The following is a 27,875-nucleotide window of genomic DNA, read 5'->3' as shown; positions in this document are numbered from 1 at the left end:
GGAGAGGCGGGGCTTCCCCGACCAATGAGAACGGGTCTCGAGGCTGGGAAGGGGCGGGGCCTGGCGAGTTCCTGACGGGGGCGGGGCCTCTTGGTTCAGGCTTCCGGCTGGAGCCAAGGAGCACGGTCATTCATAAGGTGCTGGGGCCGAGGTTAAGCAACAGCAGGAATTCGGCACCGGTTCTAGTCCAAAGCCGCCTAGCCCAGCAGGCGCGAGGCAGGCGAAGCGGTTGTCGGGGTTTTGCGGGAGGAGACGGCGTCCTGGCGTTACGTGGGGGCGGGGCTTCGCGGCGCCTGGGCTGACGCTGCTGCGAAAGGCCGGGCCGAGGGCGCTCCAACATGGCGGCGAACGTGTACCTCTTCCGCGATGCCCGTGCGGCCCCGGATCCGGTGCTGGAGGCCGGCCCGGTGGCTCACGGGCCGCAGCCGGTGCCGTTGGTGCTGGACAACGGGTCGTTCCAAGCCCGCGCCGGCTGGGCGTGCCCCGGGCCGGACCCGGGCCCCGAGCCGCGCCTGCAGTTCCGCGCCGTGTGCGCCCGCGGGCGTGGCGGGGCGCGCGGCGGGGCGGGTCCGCAGGTAGGCAACGCGCTGGGCAGCCTGGAGCCGCTGCGCTGGATGCTGCGCTCGCCCTTCGACCGCAACGTGCCGGTCAACCTGGAGCTGCAGGAGCTGCTGCTAGACTACAGCTTCCAGCACCTGGGCGTCTCCTCACAGGTGCGGGGCGGGCGGCGCGCGGGGCGGGCTCTGATCGTCGTCAGTCCGTCAGCCGAGCACCTGCTGTGTGTTCGCTCTGTCCTGGGCCCAGGGCAGAGAACAGTGAGCGCGCATCCGGGCATACGTGCTTGTTTGTGGATTAACTCACTTATTAGCAATGCGTGGGTACTTGGAGTACTTCTGTGCATCACGCAAAACTTCGTGGAGCTAGTATGAAAAAGGGCAAGCGATAGGGTTAAACGGTAGATTCCGCCACCGTACAGGAGAGGGAGGGGTTAGATTTGTTCAGTGGAACTCGGGGAGGAGGTGATGTTTGAGCAAGGACTTGCAGGAGGGGAGGTGATTGAGGGATGGAGCTCTATGAATATTGGCGGGAAAATAGTCCAGTCAGAGGGAAAAGGTCCCGAGGCGGCCGTGTGCCCTAAGCCTGGATGCAGGGCAGGCAGATTGAGGGGAGAGCACCGGGAAGAGGGGGTCAGAGAGGCGGTGAGGGGCCGGTTGCACCCTTTGTAGGCGGGAGCCATTGCCGACGTGGAGCAGCGGAGGGGCGTTCATGAGAAGGGGCTGGGGGCCCACGGTGGAACCCGGGGGACGGGTCGGGACGCTGTTGAATGGTGACGGGTCTGTGGGAGGTGGCAGAGGGCCGCATCAGAAGCAGCTGGGTTTCGGAGCTGTTCTGCAGGTGGAGCCGTCACTCTTGGCTCACAGTTTGGACGGGACTTGATCTCACGTTTTCCACAACGCCCTCTAGTGGAGGTGATGAGTGTTTCACCGCTGCTCGTGGTCAGGTTTTTTATGAGAGACCAAAAGCAAATTGAGCTGTGCAGTAAGGAGCTGGGGTTCCTCCATGCCTTACACTCACTCGCTTGTCCTTTCTTTCAAAACAGGGCTGTGTGGATCACCCCATAGTTTTGACAGAAGCCGTGTGCAACCCCCTGTACTCGCGACAGATGATGTCTGAGCTGCTTTTCGAGTGCTACGGTATCCCCAAGGTCGCCTACGGCATAGACAGCCTCTTCAGTTTCTACCACAACATGCCGAAGAAGGCCGTTTCCAGTGGGCTCATCATTTCCTCCGGATACCAGTGCACGCATATCTTACCCATCCTGGATGGCAGGTGAGTTGCACCTGGGGCGTTTGATCGCCGTTTCGAGAAGTGGTCGAGAAACGTCTGTTTATTGCCTACTTTGAGGACAGAGCGGAAAGAGGAGGAGACTGTGAGCTGAGTGTCTGGGCTTAGCTTTCACCAGCCCGACTGTGGGAGTGGGGGCGAGTCCTTCACCTGTGCTCTGTGACCTCCTGAGGGACTTGGGCCTCTTAGGTCAACCTCTGTAATTCTGCCGCTTTGTAATTCTCGTTTATGGGGAGATACCTGACATATTAGCTACCGGTAGTAGGCACTCAACAAGATATTTTGAATAAATAATCGGAAAACATTTTATTTGGAGCATCTTTGTGTTCCAGAATCACTCTTCTTTTTAAGATTTTTTTTTAAAAGATTTAAATCTCTTTAATTTCTGTCATTTAGGCCTTTCTTTTAAGGTACAGGGTTGGGCTCATAGTAGACACTTAGAAATATTTCTTTAAAAAAAAGAAGATTTATTTATTTTGAAAGTCAGAGTTACAGAGGGAAAGAGGGAGAGACAGAGAGCACTTCCATCTACTGGTTCACTCCCCAAATGGCTGTAACAGCCAGCTGTGGGCAGTGCTGAAACGAGGAGTCAGGAGCTTCATCTGGGTCTCCCACATGGGTGGCAGGGGCCCAAACCTGTGGGCCATCTTCTGCTCTTTTCACAGGCCAGCAGCAGGGAGCTGGATCGGAAGTGGAGCAGCCAGGATGTGAACTGGTGCTCATATTGCCTGCTGGTCGGGATTTCAGGTGGCGACTTTACCCACTATGCCACAGCGCCAGCCTCTGTAAATATTTCTGAATTGAATAAATGCACGTGCAGTTTGCTTCTTATTTAAAATCTGTGCCCACTTTGTAGTTGGGCTTTCGTTGTGATGAGAGACAAGGCAGCATCGTGCCCTCCTGAGAAGCTTTTTGGCCTGCACAGAGAGATGTGCGTCATAGGCAGAGAGCTCAGTGTGTGGCTTTGCAGCCCTGCTGAGAATAAGGAGGTCCTCGGTTCCTTCCTTCCTTCCTTCCTTCCTTCCTTCCTTCCTTCCTTCCTTCCTTCCTTCCTTCCTTCCTTCCTTCCTTCCTTCCTTTCTTCCCTTTTTTTTTCGTTTTTGTTTTCTCGGTTTCTTAATTTCCTGCCATATAGGATTGGGATAAACGAATTTCTCAGGGTTGAATTGAGAATGGAGGTGAGGCTACTTTGTGAACTGTAAAGCAGTCTGAATATTTAAGTCAAAAAATATGCTGTTGAATTTAAGATCTATGCTGGGCTTTTTTTCCTGAAGTTTCCATGAAAATCTGTGAAGACAGTAGTAATTCTTAGGCATTACCAAGGACTTAGGAAATATGGATTCTCCATTTTGGGTAAGCAGATGTGCAACACGAAAACGAGCGTGTTATCTTTGTTATATTGAGAGGGAATTATTTTTGCTGGGGGCCAAGACCTGATCAGATTGGCGGATGTCCCGTTCTGTGCTGACATCTGCTGGTGAGATGTGGTGCGGCAGTGGCGTTTCAGTACCTTGCACTGAGCACCTGGTGCTCGGCTGTTCTTACCTTCTCGCATTAAGAAGGTAAGTTGCGGTGGCTCTGTGCTTCAGTTCCTGTGAAAGGGGTCAGACCCTTGGATGCCAGCAAGCCAGCGTGTGTGTAGCTACTATTGTGTTTCCTTCAGCGGCAGTGGAGGGTCGAGGGCAGAAATTTTCAAATGCTGGCATGGACCAGGGCAGGTGGGAGATTGCTGAAATATGCATCCAAGCAAACGAATCCTGGGAATTGGCTCCTTTAACATTTTCCCCAGCTGATTCTAAGATACTTGGTCCTAGGACCAGAGCCTGAGAAACGCATGAAATAAAGGCCTGGCACAGGGCATGTATTCCTCCCATGGACTCTCATCTCCTGATGGTAGGTAGTCTGTGTCTGTCTGGTAACGGACAAGGAATTCCTGCTTTGAGTGAGGGCTTGGACCAAGGCAACTTCAGAGTCCCTTCCAGCTGGAAGGGTTTATGTTCCCCCTGCTGGGCTGTTTGTCTGATAACTTATCCTGTTTCTGCTAAGATGCTGCACAAAAATATAAGTGCTGTTTTCTACTGCCTGACTGTAGGTTAGATGCTAAAAACTGCAAGCGCATCAATCTTGGAGGAAGCCAGGCAGCTGGCTACCTCCAGCGTCTCCTCCAGCTCAAGTACCCCGGGCACCTGGCAGCCATCACCCTGAGCCGCATGGAGGAGATCCTGCAGGAGCACAGCTACATCGCCGAGGACTACGTGGAAGGTAGTGCGGAGGACACGGCTGCAGCGTCAGTGTGCTCTGTCTCCCTGGGCTCTTCCTTGAATGTCGCCACGTTGACCCTTGCTTACTTTGTTTTGTTTTTTTTTTTTTTGTTTTGTTTTTTTGTTTGTTTGTTTGTTTTTTTTTGTTTTTGCTCTTACTAGCAGCCTTTCCCCTTTCTGGTATTTACTTTCTTAAGCTGTTCAGTGAACTTGCAGAAGTCGATTTCCTTCACAAACAGTAGCTTTTACCTCTAAGGCAGCTCTTGAAATTGCACAACGTTCAACTTTTCTCCAGAAGGTGAAGGTTTTGAAGAGGGAGCAGACATGCTGGATTCCAAATGGCTTAAGTTTGAAAACCACCTTTAGAATAGAATTTGTGCTTCAGAAATGCATCTCTGTCTTTTAAGCTTATCTTAAACTTTTGGTTGTATTTTACTTCAATTTAATTTGTCACACCAATGTGAAAATAGAATAAATTCAGATAGTTGACATAAACCCGAAGGGGCATAGACAGTACCACTGTGACTTCCTTTGGGTTCCACAGAGTCTCTGGTTGGCACTGAAGGGGCTGACATCAGCTGACCAGCAGTGAGCTCCCAAAGGGAAGAGGCCCTCTCTCCACCTTTTTATAAATTGTGGTGAAAACTTTATTTGACTCCAGAAGGCATTTATTAAGCACCTGTTGTTCCTGGGGTACAGAGAAGTTGGGGAGGCAGATTTGGAGAGAAAGCATTGATGGCATTAGGGCCAGGGAGTTAGGTGTTCACTTGGAGACACAGCTGAAGCACCCAGCTCTCCCTGCACCTGCTTCTCTATTCTTTTTTTTTTTTAATTAATTAATTTATTTTATTATTATTTTTTTTTGACAGGCAGAGTGGACAGTGAGAGATAGAGACAGAGAGAAAGGTCTTCCTTTTACCGTTGGTTCACCCTCCAATGGCCGCCGCAGCCAGCGTGCTGCGGCCGGCATATCGCGCTGATCCGAAGCCAGGAGCCAGGTGCCTCTCCTGGTCTCCCATGTGGGTGCAGGGCCCAAGTACTTGGGCCATCCTCCACTGCACTCCTGGGCCATAGCAGAGGGCTGGCCTGGAAGAGGGGCAACCGGGACAGAATCTGGCGCCCCAACCGGGACTAGAACCCGGTTTGCCGGCACCGCAAGGTGGAGGATTAGCCTATTGAGCCGCAGCGCCGGCCTTGCTTCTCTATTCTCCAGGTGTCGCTCCCCCTCTTTGTGGAGGAACGACACAGGACCCTGCGCTGTTCTTTTGTCTGCTCGGCCCTCCCCGGGTTGGCTACCGTCCCTTCCACCTCCGTGGAAGGGCGGTTCCCCCTAGCCACTTTCCCCACTTCCGTGGGGGAGCGGCACACCGCCGGCCGGCTCTCTCGGGGGCTGCACAGGTGTTCCTTCAGATAGATGTTCCTCTTAGATGTTCCTGGTGCATGTTGTCTCTCTCCTCCTTTATAGTCCTCTTCCACCAATCCCAACTCTGCTACCCACACGCCGAGTACGCTGCTCTCCTCCAATCAGGAGCAGGTCCTGCTGTTTATTGGTTGAATTGGAGGCAGCTGTGTAGAAGCTGTTTCCTCCTCTCCCAGCGCCATATTGTGGGAGAGCAGATGCATAGAATAAGTCTTAATTCCAGTAACTTAGTCTAGTCCGAGTTGCTCCCAGTTGCTCCCCACATCCAGGTACTCTGCTGTTGCCTTTTTTTTTTTTAAACATTTATTTATTTATTTGAAACTCAGAGTTACACACAGAGAGAGAGAGAGAGACAGAGACAGAGACAGAGAGAGAGAGAGGTCTTCCATCCACTGGTTCACTCTCCAATTGGCTGCAATGGCTGGAGCTGTGCCGATGCAAAGCCAGGAGCTTCTTCCAGGTCTCCCATGTGGGTGCAGGGGCCCAAGGACTTGGGCCATCCTCTACTGCTTTCCCAGGCCATAGCAGAGAGCTGGATGGGAGTGGAGCAGCCGGGACTTGAACTGGCACCCACACGGGAAGGCGGCAATTTTACCCGCTATGCCACAGGGCTGGGCCCGTCTGCTATTGACTTTTTAAAAACTTGACTTTTTTTTCTGGTATAGCTTTGTGAGTTGTTGTTGTTAAAGATTTATTTATTTATTTGAAAGAGTTACACAGAGAGAGAAGGAGAGGCAGAGAGAGAGGTCTTCCATCCACTGGTTCACTCTCCAATTGGCACAACGGCTGGAGCTGCACTGATTCAAAGCCAGGAGCCAGGCACTTCCTCCAGATCTCCCAAGCAGGTGCAGGGGCCCAAGGACTTCGGCCATCTTCTACTGCTTTCCCAGGCCATAGCAGAGAGCTGGATCAGAAGTGGAGCAGCCGGGATTTGAACCGGTGCCCATATAGGAGGCTGGCATTGCAGGCGGTGGCTTTACCTGCTATACCACAGCGCCAGCCCGGAGATATATTTTGTTGTTTTTAAGGACTTCCTTCAGCAATTGATAACTTAGAAATGTATTGCTTTTGCATGGGTGTTTGGTGTAGTGGTTAAGATGTCTCTTGGGGCCGGCGCCGCGGCTCACTAGGCTAATCCTCTGCCTTGCGGCGCCGGCACACCAGGTTCTAGTCCCGGTCGGGGCGCCGGATTCTGTCCCGGTTGCCCCTCTTCCAGGCCAGCTCTCTGCTGTGGCCAGGGAGTGCAGTGGAGGATGGCCCAAGTGCTTGGGCCCTGCACCCGCGTGGGAGACCAGGAGAGGCACCTGGCTCCTGTGTTCGGATCAGCGCGGTACACCGGCCGCAGCACACCGGCCGCAGCGGCCATTGGAGGGTGAACCAACGGCAAAGGAAGACCTTTCTCTCTGTCTCTCTCTCTCACTGTCCACTCTGCCTGTCAAAAAAAAAAAAAAAAAAAAAAAAGGTGTCTCTTGGGATGTCAATACCCTGTATTGGAAAACCTGAATCCCAGTGCTACTGCTGACTCCAGGTTCCTGCTAATGTGTGTCCTAGAAAGCAGCAGGTGATGGCTCAAGTACTTAGGTCTCTGCCACCCAAGTGGGAAACCTGGATTGAATTCCTGGCTCCTGGCTCCTGGCTTTGGCTTTGGCTTGAGCTAACTCCAGCTCCTTAAGGCAGGTGCAGGGAACTTTTTTCTGCCAAGGACCATTTGGATATTTATAGCATCATTCGTGGGCTGTACAAAATTATCAACTTAGAAATTAGCCAATTATAGGGCTGGTGCAATGATGTAGTGGGCTGGGCTTCTGTGTGCAGTGCCAGTATCCCATATGAGTGCCAGTTCTGATCCAGTTCTCTGGTTATGGCCTGGGAAAGCAGTGGAAGATGGCCCAAATCCTTGGGCCCCTGCACCCATGTGGGAGACCCAGAAGAAGCTCCTGGCTCCTGGCTTTAGATTGGTTCAGCTCTGGCCATTGTGGCCATTTGGGGAGTGAATCAGTGGATGGAAAACCTTTTTCTCTGTCTCTTCCTATCTGTCTGTGACTCTACCTTTCAAATAAATAAAAATCTAAAAAAAAAAAAAAAAAAAAAGGAAAATTAGCCTGCTGTCGGGCCGGTGTTGTGCTATAGTAGGTAAAGCCACCACCTTCGATACTGCCATCCCATATGGGCACCAGTTCATGTCCCTGTTGTTTCACTTCCTATCCAACTCCCCACGAATAGCCTGAGAAAAGCAGCAGGGGATTGTCCAAATGTTTGGGCCTCTGCTACCCACATGGGAGACCCCAATGAGCTCCTATCTTTGGCCTGGCCATTTTGGCCCTCTGTGGAGTGAACTAGCAGAAGGAAGATCTCTCTCTGTAACTCTCAGCTTCAAACAAATATATATATATATATATGTATATATATATGTGTGTGTGTGTGTGTATATATATACACACATATATATTATTTAAGATTTTATTTATTTATCTGAGCAGTAGGGTTATAGACAGAGAGAGGGAGAGACAGAGAGAAAGGTCTTCCATCCACTGGTTCACTCCCCAAATGGCTGCAATGGCCAGAGCTGTACCAGTCAAGCCAGGAGCTCGGAGCTTCTTCCAGGTCTCCCATGAGGTGCAGGGGTCCAAGGACTTGGGCCATCTTCTACTTCTTTCCCAGGCTATATCAGAGAGCTGGATCAGAAGTGGAGCAGCAGGGACTTGAAAAACAGCATCCCATATAGGATGCTGGCACTGCAGGCGGCGGCTTTACCCACTATGCCACAGCGCCGGCCCCAAATAAATAAATTTAAAAAAGAAATTAGCCTGCTATGGGTTTATTGAATTTTGAGTTCTGCCTGCAGCTGTTTTGACAAAGCCAGACCACGTGACTTCATGAACCTTCTACCTGAGGGATGGATGTTCTCCACCCCTGCTGGGACATCCGGGGACCGAACCAGAGTATGGGAGGGCTCTGTCTGCCTTTCAGAATTAAAAGAGAAAGAAAAAGAAGTACGTTCCTTTATGTCAAAATGTTTGGAGATTTTTCCATTATGTTTCCGTGATTTATTTATGCTTTAATTGCTTTAAATTCCATTTATCTGATATCAGTTAAATTTGTTTGTTTGATGACTCAGGATATGGAATACTTTGGCAAAAGTTCTGTATGCTTTTTTTTTTTTTTTTTTTTTTTGTTTTGGACAGACAGAGTGGACAGTGAGAGAGACAGAGAGAAAGGTCTTCCTTTGCCGTTGGTTCACCCTGCAATGGCCGCTGCGGCCAGCGCACCACGCTGATCCGATGGCAGGAGCCAGGTGCTTCTCCTGGTCTCCCATGGGGTGCAGGGCCCAAGTACTTAGGCCATCCTCCACTGCACTTCCCTGGCCACAGCAGAGAGCTGGCCTGGAAGAGGGGCAACCGGGACAGAATCCAACGCCCCAACCGGGACTAGAACCCAGGGTGCCAGCGCCGCAAGGTGGAGGATTAGCCTAGTGAGCAGCGGCGCTGGCATCTGTATGCCTTTGAAAAGAATACGTATTCTACCCTTGCTTGGTGGAGCATTCTGTTCTGCCATTTAAGTTGACTGGTCAATGGTTTTGTTTGGTTCTCTGGCTATAATTATGGATTTTCCTTGTTTTCCTTGCAATTCTGTTAGTTTTGCTTTCATGAATCTGAATCCCATTTGTTAGGTGCATATTTAGGATTCTTAGGTCTGCTTAGCAAATAGTCCTTATATTAATAACTGCTCCGTGTGTGTGTGTGTGTGTGTGTTTTTTTTTTTTTTTTTTTTTTTTTTTGAAAAGCAAAACCATGGAGAAAGAGAGCACGCACTAGGTATCTTCACCCACTGGTCTACTCCCTAACGCTCCTAGCAGCCAGAACTGGGCCAGGCTGAACGCAGGAGCCTGGAACTCTGTTTGAGTCTCTCACATACTTGGCAGAGACCCCAGTACTTGAGCCTTCATCTGCTGTCTGCCAGCTTGCATTGGCAAGAGGCTGGATTGAAAGTGGAGGAGCCAGGACTCAAACCAGCACTCCAGTGTGGGATGTTGGTATCCCAGTGGTCAGCTTAACTTGCTGGGCCACAACACCTGCCCCAGCTTTCTTTTGATTAGTGTTTGCTTGGTATGTCTTCCATCCTTTTACTTTTCTCCACCTAATTTATTACATTCAAAGTGAGTTTCTTAATAGTTGGGTCACCTTTTAAAAATCCCTGATGTCAGTCATTTAATGAGTATGTTAAGACCACTTACAGTTTATTCATGTTTGATTTAGGTCCACCGTTTTTTTTTTAGTGTGTGTGTATATATATGCATGTGTGTGCACACGTGTGTGTGGTTGTCTCTGTTCTGTTTCTTCTGCCTTTTAGGTTGTTTGAACTTTTTTTGGTGTTTTGTTTTAATTTGTGTTGTGTTTTATTGTATCTCCAGTTTTTCTCAGGGGTAGCTTTAGAGAGGGGAGGAACTGTGACTTTGTTTTTTTCAGTCTACTTAGCATCAGGACTCTCTCTGCAAGTGGAATGTAGAAACGTGGGAACTGCACAGACTCCTTTGTCCTTCCCCGTTCACGCCGGACCTGCCCCTGTGTTAGGTCTACATCCGGTGGAGACTCCTCCAACGCTGTTAGTCAGGAACTCACGAGGCAGTCGGGCTGATGTTTGAGCAGATCCCCCTCAGTTCTGTCGCTCTTCCTTCGTTTCTGGTGGGCCAGGCTTCCTTGTGCCATTTCAGCCCGAGGAAGCGGATTCAGCTCTTACTGCAGGGCAGGCCTGCTGGCTCGAGGGCTGCATTTAGCTGACCGAGTGGACCAGAGGCTGGGGGGAGGGAGCGTTCTACGTCTCACCGGTGCCTGGAGCTCTGGTTCTGGCTTGTTTGTTTCTGTGGTCTTAGTGTTTCCATGCCATAACCTGCAGAATTGTTTCTGTGGTCTTAGTGTTTCCATGCCATAACCTGCAGAACTGTTGTTTGAAGAGTTGCAGAAATGGCGGTGTCCTGATTACTACGAGAACAACGTCCACAAGATGCAGCTACCGTTCTCCAGCAAGCTGCTGGGCAGCACCCTGACCTCTGAGGAGAAGCAGGAGCGGCGGCAGCAGCAGCTGCGCAGGCTGCAGGAGCTGAACGCGCGGCGGCGGGAGGAGAAGCTGCAGCTGGATCAGGAGCGGCTGGACAGACTGCTGTATGTGCAGGTGACGGCGCCTTCCCACACGCTCTCCCGTAACAGCACTGGCCATCGGCGGCTCCTTTGATGTCCACAAGCGTTCCCAGGGTCATCAGTGTAGAGCACACTTTAGCCGCTGAGAGAGGGGTAGGGCTCCACTTTATGGACTTACTTTTGTCTTAACATTTCATTGATTTTTTTAAACTTTTATTTTGAGTGTAACACAGCTGATGCAAAATGCACAGATTTTAAGTGTAGACTTGATGCATTTTCACAAACTCAGACACACCTGTGTGTGTGCATCAGCTGAAGAAACACAGCACTGGGGCCGGCTCTGAGGTGTAGTAGGTTAAGCCTCCACCTGCAGTGCTGGCATCCCATATGGGTGCTGGTTCAAGTCCCAGCTGCTCCACTTCTGATCCAGTTTTCTTCAAATGGCCTGGGAAAGCAGTGGAACATGGCCCAAGTGCTTGGGCCCTTATACCCACGTGGGAGACCTGGAAGAAGCTTCTGGCTTTGAATTGGCCTAGCCCCAGATGTTGTGGTCATCTGGGGAGTGAGCCAGTGGATAGAAGACCTCTCTCTATGTAACTCTGCCTGTCAAATAAATACATCTGGGAGTAAGAAAAAAAACGCTGGCAGCATTCCAGAAGCTTCTCTGCTTCCTCCGTTGTAACTTTCCCCACCTGACTCCCCCTGAAGGTAACAGCATTTCTGACGTCTGTCACCCAGTAGCAGTTTGGTCTAGTCAGAGGGTGCTGAGACCATGAGGTGCTGTAGTGTGGAGATAGTTGGAGAGAAGGAGCTGCAGGTGTAAGTCAGTGAGGGCAGCTGGGGGCTCCGGGAGCCCCTCCTGCTGCAGTTCTACCCTGTTTGGCTTTTAAGCACCTTCTTGCTTCCTGTTTGTCTTGAGCATGATTTGTGGCTGTTCTGATTTCAGGAACTTCTCGAGGATGGTCAGATGGATCAGTTTCACAAAGCTCTCATCGAGCTGAACATGGACTCCCCGGAAGAGCTGCAGTCCTACATTCAGAAGCTCAGTGTGGCAGTGGAGCAAGCTAAGCAGAAGATCCTTCAAGCAGAAGTGAACCTCGAGGTGGATGTGGTGGACAGCAAACCAGAGGTGACCGAGGGTCTTGGGCGGGAGGTCCTACCTACAGGGTCATTTAGAGAGAAGCCTTCCCTGAGGGGAGAGAGTGTGTTGAGAAGGCTGAGTGTCATAGGGGTTGCAACAAATGATGAGTAATGTCTGCAGGCACGTGGGTAAGGACAGCAGTGACATTGACCTTGTACCAAGTGAAGTTCTGGCCACAGGCATTTCACACTGTAGCCTTCTAGCCCCCTGGGAGAGATAGTATGTGTGTGTAGAATAAGAAGAGCATTCTCAGACCCCTGTGTGGTGCTGCCTTGACCAGAACCCACTGTTGTGGTGGTCCTTTGCCAGTTAGGCACACCCAGTCACTTCCTCTGATGCATTATTCCATGAATTCTGGTTGATCACTCACTTCCTGATACAAAGCCAGGAGCCAGGAGCTTCTTCTGGGTCTCCCATGTGGGTGCAGGGGCTTGGGCCATCTTCTGCTGCTTTCCCAGGCCATAGCAGAGAGCTGGATGGGAAGTGGAGCAGCTGGGACTTGAACTGGTGCCCATATGGGATGCTGGCACTGCAGGCGGTGGCTTTATCTGCCACTATGCCGCAGCGCCAGCCCCTTACTGTCTCTTTTTTCCCTCTCTGTCCCTGCCAGTAGTCTGTGAGTGATGCCACCAAAGGGACAGGCGGCAGAGCTGAGGTAGGCCCCAGGGGTAGTCCAGACCTTGACACCTGGAGGCCTGCCTGGTGAAGGGGGCCTTTGGGCCATTCTCAGCCCAGAAGTCCTTGATGGGGTCCCCTGTCTTTAGAACTGGAACACAATGTAAGAATTCTATATGTTGTTTCATGAATTCGTTATTCCTAGAATTCTAAAACAGAGGAGTTTATTTATTGCTCTGTGATACATTTGAGGCAGAATTCACCAGACCAGCTTGTATTTTTGTTTTTTTAAAATTTGTTTTATTTGAGAGAGTTACAGAGGGAGGTAGAGACAAAGAAAGAGAGGGAGAGAGATGGAGAGGTCTTCCATCTGCTTGTTCACTCCTTAAATGGCTGCAGTAGCTGGAGCTGAGCTGAGATGATCCAGAGCCAGGACCCAGGAGCTAGGAGCTTCTTCGGGTCTTCCACATGGGTGCAAGGGCCCAAGGACTTGGGCCATTCTCAACTGCTTTCTCAGGCTCCTTCGCATGGAGCTGGATTGGAGATGGAGCTGGGTTCCATCCAGCGCCAGTGTGGGATGCCGGCGCTGCAGGCTGGGGCTTTAACCTGCTGCGCCACAGCTCCAGCCCTGGATTTTTTTTTTTTAAGATTTATTCATTTATTTGAAAGGCAGAGTTACAGAGAGGCAGGGGCAGAGAGAGAGAGGTCTTCCATCCTTTGGTTCAATCCCCAGATGACTGCAATGGCCAGAGTTCTGCTGATTCAAAACCAGGAGCCAGGAGCTTCTTCCAGGTCTCCCACGTGGATGCAGGAGCCCAAGGACTTGGGCCATCTTCCACTGCTTTCCCAGGCCACAGCAGAGAGCTGGATTGGAAGAGGAGCAGCTGGGACTTGAACTGGCACTGCAGGCAGTGGCTTTGTTCTCCATGCCACAGCCCTGGCCCCTGGATTTTTAATCAACTCTTTGAACTCCTAACTGCCTGTGATTTTAGAAGGAAACCACAGTGTGGAAAGATCCAAGTCAGTGCCCGTGGTGCTGAGTGTAGAGCGAGGATGTCAGAACTGTCTCCGGCCCGGCGTGAAGCCAGCTTCTGCAGCTCCAGCTTGTTGCCGGAAGCTCAGTGCCGGTTCCTGTGCTCAGCCGAGCGTTCTCTGCCTCGTGCCCGCAGGCTGTGGATTGTGTGAGGAAGGAACAGGCAGCGAATCCACGCGCTTCATTGTGTGGGACCCTGGGGAGAAGGGACCTTTACTCGAGCCCCCTCCCCTAGCATCCCAGGTCAGCCCTGGCTGGGCTGTGTGCCTTTGCTGGTTGGCATCACCCAGGCTGCAGGTCTGTGTTCCAGATTTGAGCTGGGGTTTACTGGAATCTGGACCCGTGTTCTCTTTGTCCGTGTTCATCCACATTTGCGTTTCTGTCATTCTTCACCTGTCCATAGGGCCTGAGCTCGTTTATGCTGGAGAGAAACCACCAAGCCTCATGCAGATGAGGGCTTTCCAGTGCCACAGGAAGACCTGCACCTGTGCGGTGTGGCTCCTCAGCAGTGGAGAGCCAGTTTCCCCTTTCTTTGTGCATTCCCCTGCGTTTGTGCCCTGCTGTGTTCAGCCACTTCTCCAGCACTCACACGTTTGCTAAGCTCCTGTTGTGCTCTGGGCACGTGTGTGCAGGTATCCTGGGCTCGGGGAGCTTCTGAAACGTCGGGCTTCAGCCTCTATGTAAAGCTTTAACGGTGAGTCAGCTTCTGCTGAGGGTGACTGTGGGTGAGCAGTCAGTAACGGTCACATTCATGGGGTGCACCTGTGGGTGACACTCGCTAGCCAGGTCTGCCGTGCAGAAAGTATTGTCAGTGTTTTCCAGCAACGAAACTCCCTTAGAGTGAGGGGAGCAGATGGGTGTGGCCCAAGGTTCATGCTGAGATTCTGTGGGGCGTAATGGCTGAGCCGGGTTAATACCATGGCGGTTTTTTTTCATTTGCAGTGTTTCCTAAAATCTATTTTTTTTTTTTTTTTTTACTATGGACCCATTCATTCTAGCCCTGGTTCGGGAATTATTCTGTGAGGATGTTACAGAGTAGGTTTTGTTAGCATCCTTCATGAAGAATTTAATCTTGAGGATGCCTGCTTTTCACAGTCACAAGCGCCGCATGAGAGGGTGGGGAGAGCACAGCTGAGCGCATCGTCGTCTGTCGGGAAACACAGCGGGCCCAGTGTGGACGTTCTCTTGCGCTGCCAGCCAGGATCAGAGTTGGCTTCTGCTTGTTCTTGGCCACTCGGGCTGTTCCAGGGAGCTGTGCTGCGTCTGTTCTGATTGCTTTGGCAAACTCATTCTGCTCACTTCCAGAGGAGCAGTCATGTTCGTGTTCCTGGCACCACAGCACATGTGGACCCTGGCGAGCCCAAGGGGACTGCAGCCAGTGTGGAGAAGTCTGGTCCCTGTTGGAGGCTGGTGCCTCTCTCTCCATTTCTTTTGATTGGAGTAAGTGAACGATGTCTCCGTGTTTGTAGTGAAGCTAAGAAGCGCTCTCATTTCTGAGATACAGTGAGATGTTTTGAATACATTGCAGAGGCAGGTGAGTGGTGCTGTGTTGTCACAGTGCAGGAAGCCTTTTGAAGCCAAGAGTTCTCTTGGTCTGCACTCGGGGGAGTTTGAGGGCTGGGGACGCCATTCAGTGTTGGGCACAGAGTGCCAGGGACACAGGGGTGATTAACAAACAATTCCTGCCTTCCTTCCTGGGTTCTTAAAAAAGTCGGTGGTGGGGAGGGGCAGTGCTGTGGCACCCTGCTTTGCTGTAATAAAGCTTACAGGGGTGGTAGGAATGGGAGTGGAAGTCCACCTGGATTTTTGAGAAAGGTTTGGGGAGGCTTCAGCTTCTCCCTCGGAGAATCCCAGCCTCCTGAGTGCGCTGAGCAGAGTGGTAAGGCTTCATCTTGGGAAAATAACTGGAGGCAGATAGGACTGTTGGGTTGGAGAGGGGTGAGGCGGAAGGTGGGGCAACGAGTAAGAATGTGTAGTAGGATCCTAGGATCCAGAAGGGGGCTGCTGTGGGCCTCCACTGAATCAGCAGCCACAGTGGCCGGGGGCTCAGGAGTGGAGCACCCTGGGCCCAGCACTTCTGCAGGAGTTGCCCTGGGTAATTTTCATGGCTCAGTGTGCAGGTCACATCATCACTCCCGTTTTACGGATGAGACGGAGACTTGGGAGAACGAAGAGATTTGCCTGAAATCATAGTTGGAGGGGGTGCAGCTGGGACTCCAGTACCAGTGGGTGGTGGTGCTCTTGAGCAGGTTGGGAAGACCATGAGCACCAAGTCTGTAAAGTCTCTGGGACAGCAGGGGTCGTGCTCCAGGACTTGGCTGAGGAGAGCGTGGGGGAGGGGTTGTGGGGTAGAGAAAAGCCAAGGAGCGAGATTAGAGAGGGGCAGTGAGGGAGGAGACAAGTGAGAGTTCCAGTGGTGTGTGTGGTTAGCTGACCCCTGGGGAAAGATGCAACAGTAGGAGGCTGGCAGGAAAGTAAGGCGTTGGACTGGCGACGTGTAGGAAGTTTGGCTTTTGCAGCAGCTGAGGTGATGTGCCAAGACTCACCGAGTTGAAATTAGGAAGGGAGAACAGTGCTGGGCGAGGTTTGACACAGCTGCTTGGAGGTGCACATGGAAGCTGAAGACACAGGACTGCCAGTGGCAGTGGGGCCATCTCTTTCTCTCATCTGGTGCATGTGAGACACCACCCTTCTGTTCTTGTAGGTTGGATGGGCGATTGTCAGGGAATTAGGGTATGATGGGGTCTCTGCTCCATATGCCTGGGGCATTGGCTGGGAAGACTTGGAGCAGTTGGGAACTGGAGTTGCCTGGAGGGTTTTACACTTCTCAGTCTGGCTTCGAAGGCTGTACTCAGTGAGGAGCTGGTCCAGGCATCTATGTGGGGCCTTTCCGCTGTCTTGGGCTTCTCACAGCTGGCAGCTGGCTTCCAAGAGGCAGCTTTCTGAGAGAGCAGCCAGAGAACCTGTATTTCAAGAGATGAAGGTGGGAGGAAGCCGTCTGGCCTTTTCTGATCCTGCCTTGGCAGTCCCGTGACGTCACTTGCACCAGCCCATGGCTGCTGAGATTGCCAGGGAAGAAAGTCAAGATTCCTGCTTCTTTATGGGGAGTGGGGGAAGGGGAGATAGAAGGGACCCCGGTGTTTGCCTTCACCTCCTACCATTTCGTAAGTCACTGGTTTTGTTTGTAGTTATTTTTTAATTTAAAAAAGATTGATTTAACACTATTTTTTACTTGAGAGGCAAACAGGAAGATAACTCTTACTCTCTGGTTTACTCTTTAAATGCCCTCATCATCTGGAATTTGGCCAGGGCTGAAGCTAAGAGCCAGGAGCACAATCTATATCTCCCATGTGGGCAGCAGAAGCCCAAATACTTGATCTGTCACTACTGCCTCCCAGGGTCTACACAGGCAGGAAGCTGGAGTCAGGAGCCAGAGGCAGGGATCAAACCCAGGCATGGTGATGTGGGACCCGGACACTCTGATGTGGGACATAGACATCTCAGCTTGGGCTAAACACCTGCTCCTATCTGTAGTTATTTTATATACGGGTGACATCTATGTGTTTCCAACCCAGTAAAGCAACTAAATTCTTGAAGGGGCCAAATGAGCATGAATTTAGAAGGAAAGAGTGTTCAGTTTTCACCCGACATGCCCTGGGTTCATGGCCCACTTGCAGGAGAAGCTGCTCAGAGTGGACCATTCCCAGCTCTACCCCTGTGACCTTTCACTTGTCCTTGGTTGCCACTCAGAGCTGCTCCATGTGCCTCAAGCCTGTCTGCTTCCTGCCTCCTGGCTTGTGGATATCCAGGATGAAGGGAACTTCGGGGATCCATTTCCCATCCTCTCCTGGGACCCCCTGGAGGTCCTTTCTTGAGGACTTGGTGCCAAGTTAGAATAGGCACAGGCACTGCCGTGGCAGGGCTCTTCTCTTGTGAGGGGAGCTGGGAGTCTTCCTGATCCCAGGCTGCAGGCAACAGGGGCATTGTTGCTGTCCTCACTCTTTGCTGCCCCTGCTTGGGCAAAACAGCCTTTCATTCACTTCTGCTGCATTGCTGCCACTCTGAAGTCTTTGTTCATCTCTTATGTTACTCTGACTCTGGGCTAGATCTTTTCTACACTTCTCATGCTCAGACTCATGGTTTGTGGAATTGCAGCTTAAGGCAAAGATTTTGGAGCTGAGCAGTTGTAACAGACTGTGCAGGCTGCAGGTGTGCGTACTGCTGCCTCTGATTGGTCACTGGTGGAGATGGCTCTCCCTGCTTTGTCAGCAGCATGGGCCGTTAGCTACTTGTCCTGTCATCCACCTTCTTTCCCAGATACCTCTTTATAAGCCAGCCGGCTCCTGCTGCCCTCCACTCTCAGATGAAGAAATGTTCCTGTTCCTTATGTGGGTTTACTTTCAAGCCTGGGAAAATCCCCTTAGATGTGGCAGAGTCTGTGCTGCACAGAGTTGAGGACGTCACCCATCCTGTATGCCGTGTCGATCCTTCCAGTGTGTGAGTGTGGGGGGTTTACTTTCGAGCCTAGGAAAGTCCCCTTAGATGTGGCAGAGTCTGTGCCACACAGATTGAGAATGTCACCCATCCTATATGCCGTGTTGACCTTTCCAGGGTGTGAGGGGCACCGCCTCATTTGCAAAGGAGTTTGAATGCCAGTTCACATTTGCAGTGTATATGAACCAGTCCCAGAGAAGCGTGTAGAAATCCTGTGGGTCATGCTGGTCACATACATCATTCACAGAGTCCGAGGGACTTGGGCACACGGTCAGTGTCATTGTCCCCTCAGATTGTTGACTGCTGGTCACTGAGTCTGCTTGAGCCTCCCAGGAGGCCACCTCCTAAGACAGCCTCCTCTGAGCTGTCCCTGTCAGAGCCGCCTCCTATGGTTGCAGTAGAATCTTTCTTCCTGTCACATCTGCCTTTGAGTCCGAAGGTGAGGCTCATCTGCCTTTTCACGTGGCAGGACAGGTGGTTAAAGATGTTTTCCAGGATGACTGCCCAGGTAATTGCTTGGGTGCAGGTTAAAATTAAAACGAGTGCCCCAGACCCTCTACTGGGGGTGCGTACCAACGTGTCTAGGCCCAACGTGGGCTCACTCTCCTTGAGTCCTGTTCTGCAGGACTCCACAGACAGGAAGTGTCCTGCCACGCTGGGCATTTGCTCACATCCCCAGCGCAGGGAGGGGACCTGGTATTTAAGGAATTAGCTGTAAAGCTCATTGGTGTTGGCTCATATATTTATGTATTTATTTTAAATAATAGTTCTTAAAGATCGATTTGTTTATTTGAAAGGCAGAGTTACAGAGAGGCAAGGGGAGAGAGAGAGAGAGAGAAAAGACTTCCATCCACTGGTTCACTCCGCAAATGACCACAACAGCCAGAGCTGGGTCAATCCAGAGCGGGGCTTATCTGAAGCCAAGAGCCAGGAGCTTCTTCTGGGTCTCCCAGGAGGGTGCAGATGCCCAAAGACTTGGGCCATCTTCTATTGCTTTCCCAGGCCACAGCAGAGAGCTGGATTGGAAGTGGAGCAGCCAGGTCTCGAACTGGCACCCATATGGGATGCTGGCCCTGTAGGTGGTGGCTTTACCAACTACATCACAGTGCCAGCTCCTGGCTCATATATTTATTAAGAGATTTCTTGAATTTTGCAATAATCTAGCTGCTTTGTAGGGCACCAGTTGCCACACAATCTTTCCCCAGAGCTGTGTGGGTGGTGTGACTGCTGTAGCAGTACACTTTCCACCAGCCCAGCTTGGAGCTGGCACTCTCAGAAGGCTTCAGAAAGGGAGGAGTTGATTAAGTCTTGCATAAATAAGAAGCTAGGGAATGAAAGCAGAATCCATTCTTGGGGCCTGCGTTGTGTGGGTTAAGCTGCCGCCTGCAGTGCCAGCATCCCATATGGACATGGGCTCGAGTTCTGGCTGCTACACTTCTGATGAAGTTCCCTGCTAATGTGCCTGGGAAAATGTTGGTAAATGGCCCAAGTGCTTGGACCCTGCACCCACATGGGAGACCCGGATGAAACTCCTGTTTCCTGGCTTTGGCCTGGACCAGCCTTGGCCATTGCAACCATTTGGGGAGTGGACCAGCAAATGGAAGATCGCTCTCTCTCTTTCTATAACTCTGCCTTTCAAATAAATAAATCTTTAATTTAAAAAAGGGGTCAGTGTTGTGGTGTAGTAGGTAAAGCCCCATATCCTGTATGGGCACTGGTTCAAGACCCGGCTGCACCATTTCCAATCCAGCTTCCTGGATTGCTTCTGGGAAAGCAGCAGAAGATGACCCAAGTACTTAGGCTGCTGCATCCATGTGGGTAACCTGGAAGAAACTCCTGACTTACGGCTTCAGCCTGGCCTAGCTCTGGCGGGTGCAGCCATTTAGGGAATGAACCAGTGGATGGGAAGATCTCTGTGTGTGTGTCTCTTCCTCTCTGTGTAACGCTCGCTGACTTTTCAAATAAATAAATAAATAATTTTTTTTTTTTCAAACAAAGAAATAGTCCATTCCTGGCTTTGTTGTGTGGTTTTCTTATTTTTTTTGTTTTGTTTTGTTTTTAATGTTTGTTTATTCACTTAAGCCTGAGCCAGGCTCAAGCCAGGAACCAGGAACTCCCCTCAAGGTTTCCCGTACATGGGCCGAGCCAGCAGCAGATGCTTTGATCCCAGTCACTGCTAGGGAACGCCAGTGTCTCAGGTGGCAACTTAACCCACTGGGCTACAGCTCCTGCCCCTGTAGGCTTTTAGTCACAGTATTCTTGTGTGTGTGTGTGTGTGTGTGTGTGTGTGTGTGTGTGGTAATAGCCTAGAAAATTCTTCATTGTTTTAATGTAAGGTTTTAGGACACTGGGCACGATCCCAGTTCTTTTTGATGGCACTGACTGATAGAGCCAGGGTTGCTGAAGGTACAGGTTCCGTGTTGTTTATTCTGCTCTGTTCTGTTCTGAGACCCCTGACCTGGAGCAGCTGGAGCCGGCTCTGGAAGACGTGGAGAGCATGAATGATTTTGAACCTTTGTTTTCCGAGGAAGCACCTGAAGCAGAGAAGCCAGTCACCGCCGTTCAGGTTTGCCTCCTGCTTGGACTCTGAAACTCTTGACATAAATGACTGGTCTAGTCTAGTCTAGTTTCTTTAGGACTGTTTTTGTTTTTTTTTTGTTTTTTTTTTAAATCCCAGTTGTGTTTTCAGAAAAAGTGTACCAATACCTAACCATCCAAAGGCAGGGTGTTTTGGTTGTTTGAGGTTCTAGCACCAAGATGTGGGACTCTGTGAGAAGCAGTCTACCTGGCAGAAACATGTGGAAAGGAAACCGGGTCTCAGGACCTGAACACTGTTTAAAAGTTTCATTTTCATGTAAGCCAGTGTCATTATTATTATTATTTTAAAGACTTATTTATTTATTTGAAAGTCAGAGTCACACAGAGAGAGAAGGAGAGGCAGAGAGAGAGGTCTTCCATCCGCTGGTTCACTCTCTAATTGGCTGCAACGGCTGGAGCTGCGCCAATCCGAAGCTGGGAGCCAGGAGCTTCTTCCAGGTCTCCCACGTGGATGCAGGGGCCCAAGGACTTGGGCCACCTCCTACTGCTTTCTCAGGCCATAGCAGAGAGCTGGATCAGAAGTGGAGCAGGCAGGACTCAAACCAGCGCCCATATGGGATGCCGACACTGTAGGTGGCAGCTTTACCTGCTATGCCACAGTGCTGGCCCCCAGTGTCATTATTCTTAATCCTCATCGGAGTTGTGACATTAGCAGCTGGAGAAACTGACCTGGGATCTGAGGCCTCGGGAAAGAGTTTTCTTGCTGTGTGGGGACCAGGGGTGCTAAGCTAAGCACTGGGTGGGGGATGTGGTCCTTTCACAAAGTCTCTGTAATTCGGGGACCACTTACTGATGCACATGTGTGGGTAGTTGCAATTCAGAGATTAAAAGAAGGTAGAAAATAGAGTTACCGAGTCGAGAGAGCTGGCAAGAGGCTGTTGTGCCACGAACACAGGACAGAAATTCTGCTGGAATAAGAAAGGCAGTTTGAAGAAACTGGCATGTTTGTCATTGTGACCTAAAATATCTTTTAAATCCTTGGTTTTTAAAGCCCGTGTTCAACCTGGCAGCCTACCATCAGCTGTTTGTTGGGACAGAAAGAATTCGAGCTCCAGAAATTATTTTCCAGCCGTCTCTCATTGGAGAAGAGCAGGCCGGAGTGGCAGAGACTCTGCAGTATATCCTGGACAGGTAAGACACTCAGACTCCTTTTCCTGTCTTTTCCTGGACCACTTCCGTGGATTTTGCCCTGAGTGGTGGATTGGGTGGCGGGGCCCTGGGGAATCTGTCTTGCTGTCTCCTCATTGACTCGCATGCTCAGATCGTCGTCTTTTCTCTGTCGCCAGGCCTGGCACCTGACTGGGTTCTGCAGTTGTTTCCTGAACATGTGCGGCTCATTCGAGGAGTTTTAAGCTTCTTTAAGTTTGAGCAACACTGTTGATCATATCTGCTGCACTGGCTTTCCTATAAACCTTCAAGTTTTTAAAGTCTAGTGATTTTAAATCACCCTAAACACAGCTTCTAAAAGGTTGTTCCCTCCTCCTTGAAGGTATTTTATTGATTTAAGCCTGTACTTTATATGATAGTCCCTCTCTATCCACCCATTTATACAGCATTTTCAAAATCTGTGAGTTTTCATCATTCAAGTTGGCCAAGTAGAGAACATAATTTGTAGTACTGTGGATGCTTCTCTCAGGTACAACAGGCTGGAAACTCACTCCTAGCAAAGGAAAAAAGCTTTTGCCTCTACTTTGTTTGAATGGTTTTGAACTTTGTCTTAACAATGGGTAGGAAAGCGATCAAACGCACTAGATAAAGCTGTTGTTTAAAAAAGAAAGTACAGGTCAGGAGACGGGCCCTTGAAAGGGAGGCAGGACTTTTGTGGGTGATGGAACTGTTCTGTGTCCCAGCTGTGTTAGTTACTGGGGCATAGAAATTTGTCACACTTATTCAAATTGTATGTAAATCAGTCCTCAGTGACGTTTTTTGAGGCAGATGTTTGACACAGTGGTTACAGTGCTGCTTGAGATGCCCACCTTCCATATATGAGTCCCTGGGTTCAAGTCCTGGCTCTTCCACCTTTCTGCTAATGTCCACCCTGCGATGGCTCAAGTAGTGGGTCCCTGTCACCCATGTGAGAGGCCCAGATTGAGTTTCAGGCTCCTGGCTTTGGCCTGGCTCAGCCCCAGCTGTCGAACCAACAGATGGAAGATCTCTGCCTGTCTTTCAAATACATACAAATTTCAAGTTGATTTTTCTTTTTAAAGATTTATTATTTATTTATTTGACAGAGAGCCATCTGCCATCCATTGGTTCACTCCCCAAATGACCATGACAGCCAGGACTGGGCCAGGCTGAAGCTAGGAGCCTCCTCCGGGTCTCCCATGTAAGTGGAGGGGCCCAAGCACGTGGGCCATCCTCTGCTGCTTTCCTGGGCCGTGAGCAGGGAGCTGGATTAGAAGTGGAGCAGCCAGGACTCAAATTGGTGCTGGTGTTACAGGCGGCGACTTAGCCCCTTAATGCTACAACACCAGTCCCTAAAGTTGACTTTTAAAAATATGTATTACAGAGGGGCTGGTGCCGTGGCTCACTTGTTAATCCTCCACCTGCAGTGCCGGCATCCCTTATGGGTGCCGGGTTCTAGTTCTGGTTGCTCCTCTTCCAGTCCAAGCTCTGCTGTGGCCTGGGAAGGCAGTGGAGGATGGCCCAAGTGTTTGGGCCCCTGCACCTGCATGGGAGACCGGGAGGAAGCGCCTGGCTCCTGGCTTCGGATCATTGTAGCTTCAGCCATAGTGGCCATTTTGTGGGGGTGAACCAACGGAAGGGAGACCTTTCTCTCTGTCTTTCTCTCTCACTGTCTAACTCTGTCAAATTAAAAAAAAAAAAAAAAAAAGTATTACAGAAATACAAAAATTATAATGCATTGTGCTGGCGTTCTGTGGAGACACACAAATGAAAAGCAGAAGTTTGGGTTTTGTTTATTTTACTTTTCTGTGTAGAAGCTTATTTATTTTGCCTGAGAGCCACATCTCCGTGTGTGCATCCTCTTCTGATATGCACTGGGGGCGCTGGAGCAAAAGGAATCGTTTCTCTCCAGGTACCCGAAGGACACTCAGGAGATGCTCGTTCAGAACGTCTTCCTCACTGGCGGGAACGTGATGTACCCCGGGATGAAAGCCAGGATTGAGAAGGAGCTGCTGGCGATGAGGCCCTTCCAGTCTTCTTTCCAGGTACTGCCTGTGTGTGCCGCCGACGGCTGTGAAAACAGCATTCGCTGTTTGTTTTCTGGCTGCGGAAGTGAAGTCTAAATGAGAAAAATTACTTTGTACCTCCATCATCCTGAGCTATCCTCAGTTAACATTTCTGTGGCTTTCCTTATGGTCTTTATGCTTAATTTTTAGAACAGATGGGAATCATGTTACCTACTACTTTGTGTTTTTATTTGAAAAGCAGTACATGCGTATAACACTCAGAGTGTAAGAGAGCATATGTGCACTGAGAGTCATTCTCCCTCCTCAGGCCATGCAGGCAGAGCTTCCCTTTCATCCGCTTTCTGCACCAGTGAGTGTGTGCTGCTTTGTAACCTTCATTTTCTCAGTCTGCCATTTTCCCATGTCATTATTCTTCTAAAATCAACTTTTTTTTAGTGGCTGTATAGTATGCATGCTCCACAGTTTATCTACCAAATGCCTGCTTACCAAAAAACCCGGTCTGAGCTCCTATCGTGGGCCAGGCACCATGGGGGCACTGAGATGTCCTGGACACAACCCCCAGCTGAGGGGGAGCAGCAAGGTTCGTGGGCTGGGATGAGCCAGAGTATGAGGGACATGAGGCACGGGCCTGCCAGTGTCCGTGGAGGGGGAGCCATCATCTGCACGTCCTAAGGACAAGTAAGTGTGTGCCGTCCACCGATCGAGGAAAGGAGTGGGTTGGAGCAAGCATTCCAGATGGAAGAACTGGTAAGAGCAAAAGAACAGGGACCCAGAGCTTGCTGAGGTGGTGAGAAGTGGCTGAGCGGGGCAGAGGTGTGGACTGGCAGAGGCGTGGGGCAGGTGGCACGAAGGGCAGCAGGGCTGCAAGCTGCAGAGCCTTGTGTGCTGCAGAGAAGCTCGGCTGTGATCTGTGCTGCCTGATGTGCTTGACTCCCTCCACACCGCGCTGAATCTTTTTTTTTTTAAGGTTTATTTATTTCTTTATTTGAAGGAGTTATAGCTAGAGAGGGAGAGAGAGAGAGAGAGGAGAGAGGTCTTCCATCCGCTGGTTCACTCCCCATGTGGCCACAATGAGGCTGGGCCAGACTGAAGCCAGGAGCCAGGAGCCAGGAGCTTCTTCTGGGTCTCACACTCCCATGTGAGTGCAGGGACCTGAGCACTTGGGCCATCCTCAGTTGTTTTCCCAGGCACGTTAGCAGGGAGCTGGATTGGAAGTGGAGCAGCTGGGACTCAAACCAGTGCACATGTGGGATGCCAGCACTGCAGAAAGCGGCTTAACCTGCTGTGTCACAGCACCGGCCCCACCATGCTGAGTCTTGCTAAACCTCCGTTTAGCAAGTATAAGCTCAGTATAAGAAGGAGGTAATCGCTGCACCACTTCCCGGACTCTGTGTACTGAAAAGGTCTGCACATGGTAAACTCAGACACTAGCCATTGTGTTGGTGCTGTTTAGCCAGAAAAATTCACAGGGCTCAGTGTGTAATCTTACTGATGGCTGTGACCCCTATGGCGAAAGAATAAAGCAAAACACAAAGTGCGTGGGGAGAATACCAGGAAACCAGGGACGGCTTCCGGCATACTCTCCCTATGGAGTCATACATGTTGCATTTCAGTCCCCCAGTAGTGAGTTGTGATGGCAAGTGGGATGTCACCACCCAGGGAAGCTTGTTAAGAGAGTAGGTGCCGCAGGCTTCTGTTTGGGGAGCTGATCACATAGGTACCCCCTGCCTGGAACATGCCCGAATTCCAGACTTGCAGAAGGAGAACAGAGTGCCGCACAGTGAGCCGCTCTAGGAGGCCGTGGTAGACTCCTCCCAAATCCAAGTTCCCAGACACCCGCCGAGGCCCAGGCTTGCAGACAGCCCTTTCTGGGCGTAAGCAGGAAGCCTGTTCCCTTAACTGTTTCTGCACAGCCATTATCTTTTCAACAATGGTGAGCATGAAGGAGTCTAGATAGGAGAGTCTTGTGGTCTGACTTGCATTTTAGGAAGTATTTTTGACATTGGTGTGAAAAATGGAGTCTCAGGAGGAATCTTGGAAGCAGGAGACCAGTTAGGTCGCAGCTCCCAGCCTTTGGGGTGAAGCCGCACTCCTCTCCGCCCCCCACGGTTTACACGGTCTCTCTGGATCTCACCTTGGAATAACCGCATTCTCTCATCGCTCCCTTCCGCCTTGCACTGCAGCCACAGTGACCCGTTAGCTCCCCACAAATGCTTTGTTTTCCTGCCGTAGGGCCTTTGCACGTGCTGGTTCCTTTTGTGTAGAGTACTCTTCCTGATTCATTCCAGCTCCTTTCTCAGTGGCCGGTTTAGTGTCACTTCCTCTGCTGTCATTACCTATATTCCTTCCTAGGTCTGTCTTCTTAACTAGCAAAACATTTGAAAACATTGCTAAAATATCAGGCAACTTAAATAAGCCAAACTAAAACCAAAAAATAGCGTAGTTTCAGCCTCTGTGAACTAAGGTTATCTGTATATCTTCAGTCACAAAACGAGGTTGTTGACAGCTTGTTCCATAGCCCGTGTTTTTTTCACTTTCAGATGAGTGTGACGGTTTTTCCGCCAGTAAGTTTATTTCCAACGCATCTTTTTGATGGCTGAGTCAGAGTGCATTATAACCTAGGTGCTATTCAGTGATGGCTCCGTCTGTGGGCTCCTCTTTGCCAGGCAGCATACCAGCACACACGTTCTCTCAGCGAGTCCTCCTCATCTTGGGAGAGGTCCCTCTTTACAAGCCCCTGCCTGTGTGGCAGCCCTGGTGGTCTGCTCCTGAGCTCACACGTCATCACCTCCATTCTTTGCCACCAAGGCCTGCCCGTCCCTTCCAAAGACATCATTCCTCCCTGGCGCTTGTGTGGTTGGTGGAGGGAGGAGGTGGGAAGTCAGGTCGGCACCCCAGAGAACAGGATTCCTGGTTTACTATGAATGGTCCGGTCAGCCTAGATAAGGAGTCCTCAAAATGACTGACCCCAGCCCACTCCGGTGATGAGCAGTGGAAGGTGAGCGCTGGCAGCATGGGGAACACCCAGCTCACCACCTCTGCTGTCATCTTGCCTAGAACCTTTTGCCACCATGACCAAAGCCACCTCACATCAGCCTCTGCTTGCAGACAGGGATGCAGGGCCTGGAAGGCCTCTCCTTCCTCTCCACTGGCAGCTGTGGCAGACAGCATCGCGGGGTAGCAGGCTGGGCAGCTGGTCCCTCTGTGTTCAGAAGGCGCCTGGCAACCGCCTGGTCTGTGAGGTCGTGTCTGGGGCACCCTGTGACCTGGCACTCTCTGGAGCGGCTGTGTTTGGAGGATGCGTGGGTAGCCCTGTCTGTCTGTGAATACCCTGGGGGTAAGGTGGGGACTGTAGCTGAGCCTGCAGAATGTGCCTGCCTGGAGCCGCCTGCAGAATGTGCCTGCCTGGAGCCGCCGTGGAGACATCCTTCTGGTGAGCGTTCTCTTCGTGTTGCAGGTTCACCTTGCCTTGAACCCTGTGCTGGATGCCTGGTATGGTGCTCGTGACTGGGCCTTGGACCACCTGAATGATGACGAAGCCTGGATCACCAGGAAAGACTATGAAGAGAAGGGGGGCGAGTTCCTCAGGGAGCACTGTGCTTCCAACGTCTACGTCCCCATCCGCCTGCCCAAGCAGGCCTCGCGCTCCTCGGAAGCCCAGGCATCCATCAAAGGCCCAGGGCCCGGTGGAAGCGGTGCTGGCGAGCAGGCGTAGCAGGGAGCCTGCACCTAACGCCCGTGAGCCACCTGGGCAGATGGACGGGTGGTGCTGTGCTGGAAGAGTCTGCCCCGAGGCCAGCAGTCACATTTGGCTGCAGAACGATTTCTCCTGGGGAGAAGAATTACGGACACAGGGAGCTGTCACCCTTTAGGGTGCTGTCCACATGGGCTTCTCTGGGAAGAGCTGGTGGACGACCTCTGGTGTCCATGTTGAGCCGTGCTCACTGTGGCTTCAGGTTCCTTCAGCAGTGAATGCAGACAGAGCAGAGGGCAGAGATGGACAGATGAACAAGAAAGTCACAATATTATTTAAAGAAGATCCTTTAAATTGTATTTTATCTGTATAGATATTTTATTTTTGTAAATTTACTCAGAAGATGGGTGACTGTCCAGCAGGGGGAGATCTTGTATGTACATACACTAAGAGGTTACGTTTATGTAATAAAGGCATCACCCACACA

At 50.9% G+C, this 27,875-nt stretch overlaps 1 protein-coding gene across 7 annotated transcripts; it reads left to right on the top strand.

Moving 5' to 3' along the window:
- The first annotated feature begins 55 nt into the window (after positions 1 to 55).
- ACTR5 (actin related protein 5) lies at positions 56 to 27,875 on the top strand. 7 transcript variants are annotated; one of them, XM_002710769.6, is made up of 9 exons: positions 56 to 713; positions 1,601 to 1,830; positions 3,938 to 4,107; positions 10,478 to 10,695; positions 11,608 to 11,790; positions 20,394 to 20,510; positions 21,534 to 21,673; positions 23,580 to 23,712; positions 27,152 to 27,875. In XM_002710769.6, exons 1-9 carry the CDS (start codon positions 339 to 341, stop codon positions 27,407 to 27,409), a joined length of 1,824 nt encoding a protein of 607 aa, XP_002710815.3. In that variant the 5' UTR covers positions 56 to 338; the 3' UTR covers positions 27,410 to 27,875. The 7 variants fall into 7 exon arrangements, with proteins under 7 accessions (XP_002710815.3, XP_089163218.1, XP_089163220.1 ...); XM_089307092.1 differs by having other exon boundaries at positions 172 to 713; positions 10,463 to 10,695; XM_089307094.1 differs by lacking the exon at positions 56 to 713 and adding an exon at positions 729 to 874 and having other exon boundaries at positions 10,463 to 10,695.

This window comes from Oryctolagus cuniculus, chromosome 11 (genome assembly GCF_051225735.1).
Source record: "Oryctolagus cuniculus isolate XC-2025 breed Fujian yellow rabbit chromosome 11, ASM5122573v1, whole genome shotgun sequence".
In the NCBI taxonomy this organism is placed as follows: Eukaryota; Metazoa; Chordata; class Mammalia; order Lagomorpha; family Leporidae; genus Oryctolagus; species Oryctolagus cuniculus.
This window is presented reverse-complemented; position numbering and strand designations above follow the sequence as displayed.